The following is a 15,260-nucleotide window of genomic DNA, read 5'->3' as shown; positions in this document are numbered from 1 at the left end:
CTACAATTATGCATAAATGCTTATAATCTCATGAGATCTTTTACTGATAAATACCTGTGCTAGGTCTGAAATAGGAAGATTTAACAAATTGCTCTCTTAGGTAGCAAAAAAAACTTTACTCCGCTTCTAAGAGGCTTTCTTTGTGATCTCTCTCTGCGTTTGTAGTTATGCAGCCCTGATAGCAGACTGGCCTGTGGTTGTCTTGGGCATGTGCACTGTGTTCATCGTGGTCTGTGCCTTGGTTGGAGTATTAGTGCCAGAGCTTCCTGATTTCTCTGATCCATTGCTGGTAAGGAGAATTGCACCAGTAGAATCTGTTTATTTTCTTTAGCCCTCAATCATCTCAAAAGATTAAGTATGTTAAGACATGTTGCATTATGTTATTTAGTATCCCATCTGTTTTAAAAACCTTCTCAAGCCATCAGTAAGTATACAATTCTCTTTCTGAAAAGTAGAGACATGTCTGTATTCTCAGGTTCTTAAAAGGGGTCAGGTAACTTGCTCACCATCAAAAATCTGGAAATTTGCTTCTTGGTCTCCATGTTTAAACCAAAAAGCAGAAAATTGGAGAATCTGCAGACTGTAAAAACGTCTTCAAAAAGTCTTGAAGACTGAATGTCACCTTTTTTCCCAAAGACGTTAAAGCAATTTCAGTATTACTGAGAGATTGCAGGGTCTGTTTTTAAGTAAATGTCCCTCAGAAGTGGAATAGTGAGGAAAGTATGAGCAAGGATAATGATAAACTCTTTGTAAAACACTGTTGCATGCCTAACACAATCTGATCATGATTTTTTTATAACATAAAAATAAATGCCAGGTATGAATTTGGAAGAGAAGCTTCAGATAAGTTTTTTTTTTCCTCTTTCCTGAGACATGTAACATACCAAAGAATCAAACTGTTTGTCACAGTAAATAGGTGATCATTATTATGTCAAGTCATCTTGTTTTAATGCAGTTCGCCTCTGGAGTAGCTGTGAGGAACGTGTATATTTTCTGTTGAAAGCTATACATCACCTTGACATTGCCTTCCCAAGCTGTTATAACTATACTTAGCCTGAAATGAAGTACACTAATGGGAATTTGTAATATTTTGCCTTAGGGTTTTGAACCAAGAGGGACTGCAATAGGCCAGAGACTGGTCACATGGAATAACATGGTGAAAAATACAGGATACAAAGCAACATTAGCAAATTACCCCTTTAAATATGCAGATGAACAAGCCAAAAGGTAATCATTTATTAACTTCTAGACAAACCACTGCTAACGAATTCCACTTTTAAACATTGCCTGAGCAAAAAGATTACATCTAAAATGTGTGGCTCAAAATCTTTGCCACTGAATTTGTTGAAATTGTCATTGTCTTTTAAGATTTTGTTGTATATTAGTGAGGGTTTGGGGTTTTTCTTCCTTTTTCAGAAGTGAGAAAATTAATGTTGGCTGCTTATGTTCATCCTTCCGACAATATCAAGCGCTTCATAGGTCATGACTTTGAGGTTGTATTGTTACCAGTAGGCTTCTCAGCCTTGAAATAGTGAGGACTTGATTGAAGATCAAACTGTGTTCCATTTCAGCCATCGGGATGATAGATGGTCAGATGATCATTATGAAAGAGAGAAAAGAGAAGTTGACTGGAACTTCCACAAGGACAGCTTTTTCTGTGACGTTCCAAGTGAGTGGCTTCGTAGATGACAAACCTTTCAGAGTTTCCTGGGATTGAACATGATTGATAACCTAGACTGTCAAGAGTAGGTGGCTGGTCACACAGCTTCACTGTTTCTATCGTGCTTAAAGGGGTTTTAGCCTAATTAACTTGTAATTTTACTTCTCTAGGTCAGTCAACCACTAATCTGAATTTAGTTACCTAAAATTAAAAATTAATGAGAGATGACTGAGTTATATTCGGTTTTAAGAAAGATATAAATCTAATAAAATTCTTGACCTTGCCCCAAATCTCAACGCATTTAAAAAATTCCTTGTACATTTTTTGGATTGAACCCTGACATAATCTACAGTATTACCAAAAATTTATATCTACATTGTTGATTCATTCAAAAAGCCTATATTAATAGCCTTCTTGTGCCAGCCTTGTCATTAGACATTACAGGTAGCGAGATGAACAAAATAAAGTCCAGAGGTCCAAAGCTTGAATGCCTCAGGGACCTAGCTCATATATGAATGAGAAAAGTGAGCTGGGTTAAGAATGCAGGAAGTGATGGTGATTGAGGAGAATGCAGCAGAATGTGACCTTGGAAAAAAAAAAAAAAAAACACGAGGGCCCAAAGATTGTAAGAAATTCCCAGAGGCCAGGAATCCAGATTTCAATGTGGAATCACCAGATCTCTAAATGTTGGCAGCAAATTCACGAAATAAAATTCGCTGTAGCCTAGAGTCAGCCTGGTCTCTGTGCAGCTGCCAGGAAGGAGTAGTTCACGGCCTCAAGGAAACGTGTCAGTTTGAAAGTCATTGATTAGCCCTCATGGTTACGGATGAGGAATTGCAATAACTCCAATTTCTGATTAAGTGAATATTAACATTGAAGCTCTTCTGGTTTCACCTTTTTGTTGTTGTTGTTGAAAATCCTTCTAAAATTTGTTTTTTCCCTATCTTCTTAGATCACTAGAGGACCTGATTGGGTCTTTGATGTTTCTAGATCTTGTCAAACCTCAGGGTCTTTATTTGTCTTGAAGACAAGAGTTTACTAAAGAAAACTTCATGACCCTGAAGTTTTTCATGTAATAAAGCTTTATTCATAAATTTGCAAATTGATTTTCTTTGTCAGCACCGTTAGGCATTTTAGATCATATAAAACGAATCTACTCTGTTTCAGTTGGTTCATATTAATTTTTTTAATGGATGAGGAAGCAGAAACAGTACTTACTGAGCACCCGTTTCTCAGTACCTCATTTAATTCTCACACCTATTTGGGAAAGCGTTGCTGTCTTTATTTTACAGATGAGGAACCAAACCGAGGCTCAGAAAAGTTGTTAGTTGCCTAAGATCATCCAGTTAGTAGATGACAGAACCTGGTTACACCCAGTTCTAACTCTAAAGACCATGCTCTTTCCAGGATATCACACAGCCTCCCTTATTCAGAAAAATATTTTGTATTAGTATAATTTTCAAAATGTTTTTTCTAGAACTCTGAACACTCAAGCAGAATGAGGAGTATATCTGTGATCCTGGCCAGCGTTCTGTGTTTAGTTGACTGTTTTTAGTGCTTTTAAGCTGATCACTTGCCGTCTTTGCTCTCTAGTTAGCTGCCAAAGAGAACATCCTTATAATCCATTCTTGATACTCCCTGGTGCACCATTCTTTGATTTTATATACCATTGGGGTGATGTGTTGTGAAATGAAGAGGGAGGCGTTCAGTTGATTTTCTGCTGAAAGTTCCTATGGGTTGCTCTTCCCAATTACAGTCTGATCAGAACTAGATATGTTACATAACTTCTACGATTTTTAAGATATAGTGAGTAGACAAAGGCTTTGAGCTAAAGCAATATTATAGCGTTACTCTTTAAATTTTTTTTACCTTTTCTCCTGGAGTTTAATGAAAGACAGGATTCCCTACTGCTAATGAATTCCCAGGTGGTTTCCCAGTTTGAATTATTTCTGAACGCGGAGTCTTCTGAAATAAATGAATAATTTATAACCCTTTTTCTTTTTTCTCCTATCACCAGGTGACCGATATTCCAGAGTAGTATTTACTTCAGCTGGAGGGGAGACATTGTGGAATTTACCTGCAATTAAATCAATGTGCAATGTAGATAATTCAAGGGTATGTAAAGTAAAACTGAAATATGTTTAGCACAAATAAGGTTATACTTTTGAAACTCCTTTTACTGCTGACCCTGGTGCCTGATCAGATGAAAGCACTCAAGTGGCTTACCTACCGAGGAGTAAACACCAGCAGAGTGGCTTCGCATTCTTTCGGATCCCAGGATCAAAGTGTCTCTGCTTCCCCACCTTTAAAACAAACCATCTTCCTTAATAAAGAACTCTTTTTCTTTCCCACTCATGTTTTTGTCCATGATAGTCTTTTGTATTATTTCACAGCTTATTTCCTTTCAGGATAATAGTTAAGCCTTTTTTTTCTTCTTCTTTTGTTGTATTTTATCTTCCTAATCTAGTTTCATTGTTCACTCCATTTTCCCCCTGAGGCGATTGTCAGCATCTTAATTATGCAATGAAATGCTCACCTTTCTGGCAATCAATGGGTCCTTTGGGCCGATGACCTCAAAGGAAAATTTAGGGCACAGGCTAGGAAAGGGGACAGCAAAGGGCATAAATACAGTATCTATGGAAATGGCCAAAGTAATCCAATCCAGATTGTTCTGAACTCTAAACACCTTGCTGCTTTACAAGACGGAAAGATGCAAGAAGACAGCACCAGAAAGTGTAAAGTCACCTACCGAGCTTGGAAGAGCTGTCAATTTCTTGTGTTCAGAGGTAGTTTCTCCAAGTAGAAACTGCTGTCTGATGTCACTAATGGCCTTGCCCAAGCACAGTAACCAGGTAGAAAAGGAACTCGTGTTCTTAGCATAATTCTAAAATGTAAAATCACTGGTCAGTTGAAAATCTAATCACATGCCCTGCTGAGAGCTAGACTGACAATCCAGTGCAATGACCTGTTCTATCAACAGGGTTTCTTAATGGAACAGGAGGTAGAAAGGACTCTTTGAGATAACCCACAGACCAGCATCTCATTGTGCTGATCTAAGTACGTTCTGAGAACTGAGTGACTTACCCAGGTCACCTAGTTGGTTGGTCCCAGATCTCCTGACTTTATTCTTCACTCTGAAAGCCTCTTTATATATTTTGAAAATAACTTTTGCATTGATTAGGATATCGGGATTTTCTGTGAGTGACATCTTGTCTCTGTGCAGCTCCAAATAGACCAAAGTCACAAACTATCTATAAACAACCCAAAGTTTCTTCATCAGTGGTCAATTTTTATTTGTCATATTTTCTTCTGTTCTACAGCTATCAGTAGGTTATTTAGAAGCTATGAACATACTTCTTGTTGTGGGTTACAACCCTTCTCATATAGAAAGTTAACTCTAAATTAGTGTGTATGTAGAGCACTTGCTATGTGCAAGGCTTTATGCTGGGTACTTTACTTCTCTCACAATGGACCTGTGACCTTGGAATAACACCATTTTTTTTTTTATTGGAGTAAAATTGCTCTACAATGTTGTGTTAGTTTCTGCTGTACAATGAAGTGAATCAGCTATATGTATACATGTATCCCCTCCCTCTGGGACCTCCCTCCCCCTCTCCCCCACCATCTAGGTCATCACAGAGCACCAAGCTGAGCTCCCTGTGCTATACAGCAGGTTCCCACTAGTTACCTGTTTTGATGCATTTGCAAAATTTAGGCTATCGAAAAGAATAGATATCTGCTTGTCTGAGTTTCTTTTCCTACTGGGCTCATAATAAGGATTGGATAGCTGTGAGTTCAAGTCTGTAATCCCTGGCAAGAACGTAACAATTTGTGATCCTCTTGTGAAAATTTGAGGAACAGACCCAAGACACGTACATCTGAATGAATGGTCAAGCCAATTGTAGGTCCACACCAATAAATGAATAAACAGAATCAAGGCCCCCAAATACTACCTCAAGGAGCATGGTTGTAATTTTAACTTTTTAAATGAAATACTTTTTTGCCAGTTGCAAATGCCCTTGGATTCTAGTCTCAAACTCTGCTATGAACCCAGAATAACATATGTTTCTCATAGAGATAATGTATTCAGTGATATCTTAAATAATAACTATTGGTCAACAGTTCAGATTTCAGATTATTACTGTACTTTTCTGAGTCTCCCAGCTCAAGACCCTTTGAGGATTTTTATTTGTTATGGCGGTTTGAGCAAAATGTGTCCTGAGGCTACTTGGCAGTCTTTCCCTCTTTTCCCCCCTCAAATCCTAGCTATTGTACCTAACCACTTAGTTATTAACAACTATCAAGTTGAATGGGACACACACCAAATGGTACAGAGCAGAAGAGCTTAATTGTTGGTGGGTTGACTCCAGAAAGCATCTGGTAATCAGTGTAATGTCACGAGACCAGGTCTTCCAGTGGCCGCCTGCCTGTGTTGATAATACGTTGAGTTCAAATTCCAGATCCCATTTAAATTACATGCCACTTACACTCATAGTTCAGATGGGCGCTGGTTTCCAGAGTGAAGAGCTTCTGTTTCTGATGCTCGTCTACCTCCTCACAGAAGTGCTTGGGTTTTTTTTTAGACTCTTTCAAAAGGAGCCTCAGTTGACTCCCCTGATCTCCTTCACTACTTTTTTCTGCACTTTGACATTCCTACGGGACACACTGGCAGAGAGTCATTAGTAACAAAGAAGTGTGTGTGTCTCTAATCTTAACTCTGCTGGAAGCCCTTTACCCTATTTCTTAGTCTTTGCATAGTGTAGATGTTGGAGCTCAGAGGAATCAGCTTGTAGAAGGGATTTGGTGACTAAGACCCATTTTACTCGGGTAGCTTTTGTGGACAGCTGGAATGTCCCCCTCACATGCTTTGAGGACCCCAGAAATGTGTTTCCTGATGCTTGTTTTAAAGAGAGCTGTGGAGCCCTTGCTTTCTTCTTCCTCTCTAGGCTCCCTTCAACTTTTAGTACATGAGGAACTTGGTCACGTGGGAAAGGAGTGTCTAGCAGTTGATTGAACCTGGTATTAAGGGCTTAATTTTCTTCCCTTTTTTCTTCCCTTAGCTTCTTAACATATCTCCAACTTGGCCATTAGTTTTGAAAGTTAAGGTATCATTTAAAACCCTGCTGGTTTCTTCTTTTTCTCTCCTCTTCCTTTACTCTTATTTGAAGCCAACTCCACCCCTGCTACTATCTAACTAGGGAAGTGTGCAAAGACGTGTTATCACCACATAAGCAAAATGATCCCTAAAATTCCTGTTTGTGAATGCCTAGAATGAAAAGGGCATTCCTCATAAGAGTTGCAAGAAATTGCTCTCGTTAACTCCATCCTTATTTTTATAAACTTCAAAGATTTTAAAATCATTCCTGTCGATCCCCTTTCCCAAGAATATGGCAAAGATGCAGCTGCCTTCTGCATAAAGATACATCTGCTTGTCAAGCGCTTCAAACCCCACAATATAAAATATGACTCTGTGTTGAGTTATCTCAGTCCCAGATGACTAAGTTGTGCCGTTATCCCATCGCACTTACAGACCTTGGCACTCTGTCCACAGGTTCACATAGACCCTTACACATAATATGCTGCTTCTCATGTTGAATTGTAACGGTTTGTTTTCTTGTCTGATTTCCCTGCCTCACTGTGAGCCACTTGAGGGCAGGACCACTTTGCCTTATTTGTCTTGATAGGTGCTCAATAAATATTTTTCCTTCTGGATGGATGGATGGATGGATGGATGGATGGGGACATACTCCCTGAAAGCCTAGACAATCCTTGAGCTCCATTCCTTTAGATTCAGGGCACTGGCATCCAACTCAGGATAAATGTCTTCTCTCTGTCCTTATTTCTTACCCTCTACAAGAGTCCTCAGAAACTGTTTTCCAAAGGTTGTACATCAGCCATCACCTTTGAATGTGAGGACTGGCCCTCCAGAGGCTCATTAGCATTTATTTTTGATAGCAGCCATCAAAGTAGTATTTGGTCTGTGTTTGTCATGTCCAACTTTTAAATCTTTGGTCAGATACACACATAAAAAACCCCTGCAATTCTTTGAAAGGGTTATTCAAGGACAGAATTCTGTGCTTTCGTTTCCAGTTTTAGCTGGCAACCCTATTTCCTTTATCTTTGGCTTTTGGTTATTTGAGCAAGTACAAATATGGTCCTTCTAGCTGATAGTGGGTTTCGTAATGGATACAGTTCATTTTCTTCCATCTGAAAACTGTCAGACATTGGGGTTGCGTTACCTTTCTTTCAGTTCACCAGGCTGACCCCAGGGACTTGCCTGTTATTCCTTTGTGGGGTAAACCTGGTTATCTGAGAGATGCTATTCCAGGGTTTCCTATTATTTATTAGGTGGTTCAGTTTCCCCTGAGTTAGCACATGTGAATATTTTAACCTAGAAACAATTAAATATTAATTATCCTATTTTATGAAATGTCAAGTAATTATCGCTCTTTAAAAATGAGTTTAAAAATTAAGCCTTTGTTAAGATCAACATTATTTTAGTACACTTGTATAATAACCCTTTGACTCATTTTTCTTTACTCCCAATAGAGTATCTTAAAAAAAATAACACCCAACTTTTTTTTTTTTTTTTTAACACCCAACTTCTTATTATGGAAATTTTCAAACAGAGGCAATAGTAGAATGAATCCCTATGTGCAGGTCACCCAACTTCGGCAATTCACAATACGTGGCCAATCTCCTTTCATCTACACCTTGCCCCTGCAGAATAAGTCCCAGTAACGTGTCTTCATAGCCAAGTTACAAGTAACTTGGTTCTTGGATAAGTCTAAGTTCTAAAGAGGTGAATTGTGCCAGCTTCTCTTCTACTTTGAGAAAATATTTCAACGCATGATTGATAAAGCCAACTTTAATAAAAGGGAAAGGGTGGTTTTAATCTTATTAGAAAAAAAAGAATACTCATGCCCTTCTTGAACTTTGGAGTTTCTTCCCTGGAACAACCTTTGGTAAATAGAGATGAGGGAAAGTGATAGGAGTGGGTCGTCTTTAGCCCTGGCACTTCCGGAGAAGTCTCTGGACAGGCTCAAGAGCAGGGGGGTATTTCTTATTCTCACCCTCAGGGAAGAGGGGCCATTTGTAACTTACAGATTTTTAAGATGATGGGATTGTGCAGGCTTCACTCTAATCTTAGCAGTGCCAGCTTTGACATTGGAACAAATTTCAATTTTCTATAACAAGAACAGCCGTAAGAAGGAAAGCCTTCTCCAGGAATAGTGTTCTAAATGAAATACTATCCAGAATTGTTATCCTTACTAATATGCAGCAGAGCCCTGTTTACCAAAACAGAACATTCCCCAAAAGGGGGAGTTAGCCAACTTGAATAAACTTTGAAAGATGTGGAAGAAATAATTAAATTCCTATTGAAGTATTTTATTACTTGTGTATGTTTATTTAAAATCATATATATGTATATGTATGTATATATATATATATATATATATACACACATATAATTTTAATTTAGAAACATTTTCCCCCTCTACTCATGTATCAGGAAACAATTTTATTCCAGGTTTTTCATGCGTCTTTGGCATCACTGCTTCTGATATTACCAGAATCACTTTTTTGAGTCTGACAGTTATCTAGAGACTATCATCTTTGCCTCCAAGTTGATTGAAATATAGTACCTTTGTCACCAAAAATTTCACGCTGATTACCAGAAATTTTAGGCAAAGCCACAAATTCATTTTATATATCAATTGGGCAATTGTTCTCTTAATTAATCCCATAGGTATACATACATAAGCTTCACAGCCTATCCACTTTATTGCTTTTTAAAGTGACTTTGAAAAGGCTTGTTTACTAAAGAGGTGTTAATTTTACCTCCTTTTTGAAACCAAACTGGCATTGATTGAAATTGTTTCACACTTGTATGTCATCCCCAAATAGGAGTTCGTTGTTCAAAATGAAGTAACCTAGTGAGCCTTCTGCAGCAGAAGAGAGCAGATTTGGGGGGAAAACTCACCTTGTGTTCAAACTGGTACCTAATTCAGAGGATGATTCTATAACTTCTGTAACTTTCCTGTCCCTCAAGGCCACCGTCATTCAGACCTTTCTGTGAACTGATTTTAAACGTCAGTTCTTCCGCGTGTCTCTGTCTCTGCAGATCAGATCTCATCCCCGGTTTGGTGATCTCTGCCAGAGGACCACGGCTGCTTCCTGCTGCCCCAGCTGGACGCTGGGGAACTACATCGCTATTCTGAACAACAGATCATCCTGCCAGAAAATCGTCGAGCGAGACGTTTCTCATACCTTGAAGCTACTTCGGACCTGCGCCAAACACTATCAGAACGGCACCCTGGAGCCAGACTGCTGGGACATGGCGGCCCGGAGGAAGGACCAGCTCAAGTGCACCAACGTGCCACGGAAATGTACCAAGTACAACGCTGTGTACCAGATCCTCCACTACTTGGTGGATAAAGACTTTATGGCCCCAAAGACAGCCGACTACACACCCGCTTTGAAGTACAGCATGCTCTTCTCGCCCACAGAGAAAGGGGAGAGTATGATGAACATTTACTTGGACAACTTCGAAAACTGGAACGCTTCTGACGGCGTCACCACCGTCACCGGGATTGAGTTTGGGATCAAACACAGTTTGTTTCAGGATTATCTTCTGATGGATACTGTGTATCCTGCCATCGCCATCGTGATCGTCCTTTCGGTCATGTGTGTCTACACCAAGTCCATGTTTATCACTCTGATGACCATGTTCGCCATCATCAGTTCCTTGATTGTGTCCTATTTTCTCTACCGCGTGGTGTTTAACTTTGAATTTTTCCCTTTTATGAACCTCACCGCGCTCATTATTTTGGTGGGCATTGGAGCGGATGACGCTTTTGTCCTGTGTGATGTCTGGAACTACACCAAATTTGACAAGCCTCACGCGGAAACCTCAGAGACAGTGAGCATCACGCTGCAACACGCCGCCCTCTCCATGTTCGTCACCAGTTTTACCACAGCGGCTGCCTTTTACGCTAACTATGTGAGCAATATCACAGCCATCAGATGCTTTGGGGTATACGCGGGGACAGCTATACTGGTGAATTACGTTCTGATGGTCACCTGGCTTCCGGCCGTGGTTGTCCTGCACGAGCGGTATCTTCTCAATATCTTCAGCTGCTTCAAGAAACCCCAGCAGCAAATATACGATAACAAAAGCTGCTGGACAGTGGCCTGTCAGAAGTGCCACAAAGTCCTTTTTGCCATTTCGGAAGCGTCTCGAATTTTCTTTGAAAAAGTATTGCCGTGCATCGTCATTAAGTTTCGCTACCTATGGCTGGTCTGGTTCCTGGCCTTAACTGTGGGCGGGGCCTACATCGTCTGCATAAACCCAAAGATGAAGCTGCCCTCTTTGGAGCTGTCCGAGTTCCAGGTGTTCAGGTCGTCCCACCCTTTTGAACGTTACGACGCCGAGTACAAAAAGCTTTTCATGTTCGAGCGCGTCCACCACGGAGAGGAGCTCCACATGCCCATCACGGTCATCTGGGGTGTGTCCCCAGAAGACAATGGCAACCCCCTAAACCCTAAGAGCAAAGGGAAGCTGACCTTAGACAGCGGCTTTAACATCGCCAGCCCAGCTTCCCAGGTCTGGATTTTGCAGTTCTGTCAAAAACTGAGAAATCAGACATTCTTTCACCAGACCGACGAACAGGACTTCACCAGCTGCTTCATCGAGACCTTCAAGCAGTGGATGGAAAACCAGGACTGCGATGAGCCTACCCTGTACCCGTGCTGCAGCCACTGGAGCTTCCCCTATAAGCAAGAGATTTTTGAACTGTGCATTAAGAGAGCCATCATGGAGCTAGAGAGGAGTACGGGCTACCATTTGGATAGCAAAACCCCGGGGCCGAGGTTTGATATCGATGATACCATCAGGGCAGTCGTGCTAGAGTTCCAAAGCACCTACCTCTTCACACTGGCTTATGAAAAGATGCATCAGTTTTATAAAGAGGTGGACTCGTGGATTTCCAACGAGCTGAGTTCTGCACCCGAGGGCCTCGGCCACGGCTGGTTTGTCAGCAATCTGGAGTTCTATGACCTCCAGGACAGCCTCTCCGATGGCACCCTCATCGCCATGGGGCTCTCGGTGGCCGTGGCCTTTAGCGTGATGCTGCTTACAACTTGGAACATCATCATAAGCCTTTATGCCATCATTTCGATCGCCGGAACTATATTTGTCACCGTTGGTTCTCTCGTCCTGCTGGGCTGGGAGCTAAACGTTTTGGAGTCGGTCACTATTTCGGTTGCGGTCGGCCTGTCTGTAGACTTTGCCGTCCATTATGGGGTTGCTTACCGCTTGGCCCCGGACGCCGACCGAGAAGGGAAGGTGATCTTCTCTCTGAGCCGCATGGGCTCTGCCATCGCCATGGCCGCGCTCACCACCTTCGTGGCTGGGGCCATGATGATGCCCTCCACGGTTCTGGCTTACACCCAGCTGGGCACCTTCATGATGCTCATCATGTGTATCAGCTGGGCTTTTGCCACCTTCTTTTTTCAGTGCATGTGCCGGTGCCTTGGGCCGCAGGGCACCTGCGGTCAGATTCCTTTACCCAAAAAACTCCAGTGCAGTGCCTTCTCCCACACCTTGTCGACAAGTCCTGGTGACAAGGGACAAAGCAAGACACACACTGTGAATGCTTATCACTTAGATCCCAGGGGCCAAAAAGCTGAAATGGAGCATGAGTTTTACGAATTAGAACCTCTGGCAGCCCACAGCTGTATGGCCTCCGAGAAGACCACTTATGAAGAGACCCACATCTGCTCTGAATTTTTCAGCAGCCAGGCAAAGAAGTTAGGGATGCCTGTACACACAGCTTACAACAGCGAACTCAACCAAAGCACCAAAAATGAAGCCAGCTCTGCCTTGTTGCAGCCCTGTCTTGAACAGCACACCATGTGTCACTTCTTCTCTCTGAATCAGAGATGTAGCTGCCCAAATGCCTACCAACCTTTGAAATATGGCCTGCCGTCTTGCCAGCAGATGGGTGACTGCTTGTGCCACCAGTGCGCTCCGACTGCCAGCAGCTTCATGCACGTCCAGAACGGCCTGGCCCCTCTGAAGGCTGCACACCAAGCCCCCGAGGGCTTCGTGCATCCCATCCCACACATCCACCACTGTCCCTGCCTACAGGGCAGAGTGAAACCTCCTGGAATGCAGAATTCTCTGCCCAGGAGTTTTTTCCACCACCCGGGTCAGCACATTCAGGCCCAAGAAAAACTCGGTAAGACCAGCGTACACAGTCTTCAGAGCCTAGAAGAGCAACTTCCAAAGATGGCAGAGATGTCGTCATTGGTCTGCAGAAGCGCTGGAGCTTCACACAAAGCATGCTGTGCTCCTGAGACGCACCAAAGGGGACTCTGTAAAAACAGAGACATCGGGAACGTGGAGGGCAGTGGAGGGGCCGCAAACAAGGACTCCAGTTCAGTGAGTCCGACTGACAAGGCAGAAAGGCAAGTGGAGCCAGGCCTGTCACAGACTGATGTCATCGTAAACTCAGAACACTTGAGTCAGAATGAACCCCAATTCATCTTTAACCATTTAATGGGGGAGGCTGATTATAGGTCCTGCCCAAACAATCCACAAAATCGTGGCAGGATTGTGAGAGTTAAGTGCAGTTCTGTGGACTGTCAAATACCAAACATTGAAGCCAATGTGCCTGCTGTATTAACACACTCGGAACTTTCTGGCGAAAGTTTGTTAATAAAAACACTTTAATAAATATTGTATTAAACCAATGCCTCAATTGTTCCTTTGAAATGGAAGTAAAATCCAGAAGTTTAGAAAGGGAGTCCAAAACTACAGGAACAAGCATGTTTAACTTTGTCAAAAACCATGAGATATTTTCAGATTCCATATGAACAGTCAACAAACTCACTTATCTAATAAGCGTTAGCCACTTGGGATTTTATATTTTCAAAAAGTACAGTTGTTTTTTTACATTTATACCCAGCTTGAAAAGTTATTGTCTCTTTCTCTCCACCCTCTCACAGCAGTGAGTCAGAGATTTAGAGCTTGAACTATCTAGAACTTTCATTTCTCCCTGGCAGTTGTATTTACCTGATGCCCTTATTCTGGTGCCTTTGTTTGTCAGTAATAAGGACTTTTGATGGCTCCAAACAAACACTGATTTTAAGAGAGCTACTTCAGTTGGGCTCCAGTAACTAAACAACATTAAAATTTCTATTTTTAGTGAGGCTTCGTTCAGAAATGAATCGCCAAGCATTTAAATAGTGCATTCCACCTGTCTGCACAGGTAGACTTTACATGAAGCCAATGACCCATTTATATCTAAATTGGTATCTTTTGTCCACATTAGCCAAAATGTATAGTTGTTCCATGGTTACATCTATTCACCCAGGAATCATGGGCACCATCTTGTGTCAGGCGACAGTGATGTTAGTGTCACAGAAGGGAAAGCACAGATGAAGAGAGGTGTTTACCTGAAATTGTGCTACATTTCTTAAGATAAGTTGCGTCTTGACCAAGAGAGCCCCAGGTCAGATGAGCCCCAGCCCCCTGAAGCAGTCAAAATAGAGGAACTTGTTCTATGCAGGTTTGTTTCCATCTCTGCCCCTCAGGGGATGTGTTCAGACGGCTGCTTTCTCCTGGGTTCAAGTGTCTCAGGATGTGCACGGATGATTTTACTGGGCAACTAACACCTGGAAATGCTGAGCCTGCAGCCAGCATCTTAAATGACACTCATACGTCTTGTATTAGCTCAAGCTCCTTGAGCTGTTGGAGCACACTTTCTGGGTAATTCTTCAGATGACATAGCCTCCTTACAGGGTGTCATCTGATACTGTGTGCATTCCTGCCCCAGACAGGGAGAGTTCCACTGCATTCTTCTTCCTTCTGGGAAGTTTGGTCCTCTGAAGAATATTGGAGGGAATATTTCTAAATACAACGTTCTTTCCAAAAGTTATTTTCTAAGGATGGTTTTCCAACTTAGATCTGCGTGTTATTCAGGACCTGAAAACAACTGTCAAGAGTTGGGAGGGTGGGCTTCCCTGGTGGTGCAGTGGTTAAGAATCCGCCTGCCAATGCAGGGGACACAGGTTCAAGCCCTGGTGGGGGAAGATCCCACATGCCGCGGAGCAACTAAGCCCGTGCACCGCAACTACTGAGCCTGTGCTCTAGAGCCTGCGAGCCACAACTACTGAAGCCCATGCGCCTAGAGCCCGAGCTCTGCAACAAGAGAAGCCACCGCAATGAGAAGCCCGCGCACCGCAACAAAGAGTAGCCCCCGCTCGCCGCAACTAGAGAAAGCCGCGCACAGCAACAAACACCCAACGCAGCCAAAAAGAAATAATAATAAATAAAATAAATATTTTTAAAAAAAGTTGGAAGGGGTCTTGTGATTCATTGACTCCAACCCACCTGCACCAAACCACATTTCCGTTAAGTAGCTTTCCAGCTTTTGCTTGAATACTTCAGTGACAAGAAACTTACTACCTGACTACCCTGGTTGAACTCAACTCTGTTGTCCTGTAGTTCTTCTACACTGTTTGGCCCTCATTCTGTTCTCTGAAGTGAAAACACACATCTTTCATCTCTCTGCCAGATGACATCCCTAAAGCG

General features: G+C 42.1%; 1 protein-coding gene across 3 annotated transcripts in view; it reads left to right on the top strand.

Annotated features, from left to right (window-relative positions):
- DISP1 (dispatched RND transporter family member 1) overlaps positions 1-14,488 on the top strand; it is a 211,191-nt gene extending 196,703 nt beyond the window's left edge. For 2 of the 3 annotated variants that reach the window (XM_049705587.1, XM_049705577.1), the window contains exons 4-8: positions 166-289; positions 1,100-1,227; positions 1,572-1,669; positions 3,678-3,775; positions 9,786-14,488. In XM_049705587.1, coding sequence (XP_049561544.1) covers positions 166-289; positions 1,100-1,227; positions 1,572-1,669; positions 3,678-3,775; positions 9,786-13,397 — 4,060 coding nt within the window. In that variant the 3' untranslated portion in view covers positions 13,398-14,488. The remainder of the gene's footprint in view (positions 1-165; positions 290-1,099; positions 1,228-1,571; positions 1,670-3,677; positions 3,776-9,785) is intronic. The other variant, XM_004271005.3, reaches the window with a different exon arrangement.
- The last annotated feature ends 772 nt before the right edge of the window (positions 14,489-15,260 follow it).

The sequence above is a fragment of the Orcinus orca genome, chromosome 1 (genome assembly GCF_937001465.1).
Source record: "Orcinus orca chromosome 1, mOrcOrc1.1, whole genome shotgun sequence".
NCBI classification, from domain to species: Eukaryota; Metazoa; Chordata; class Mammalia; order Artiodactyla; family Delphinidae; genus Orcinus; species Orcinus orca.
The sequence above is the reverse complement of the archived record's forward strand: the minus strand, read 5'-3'. Positions and strand labels throughout refer to the sequence as shown.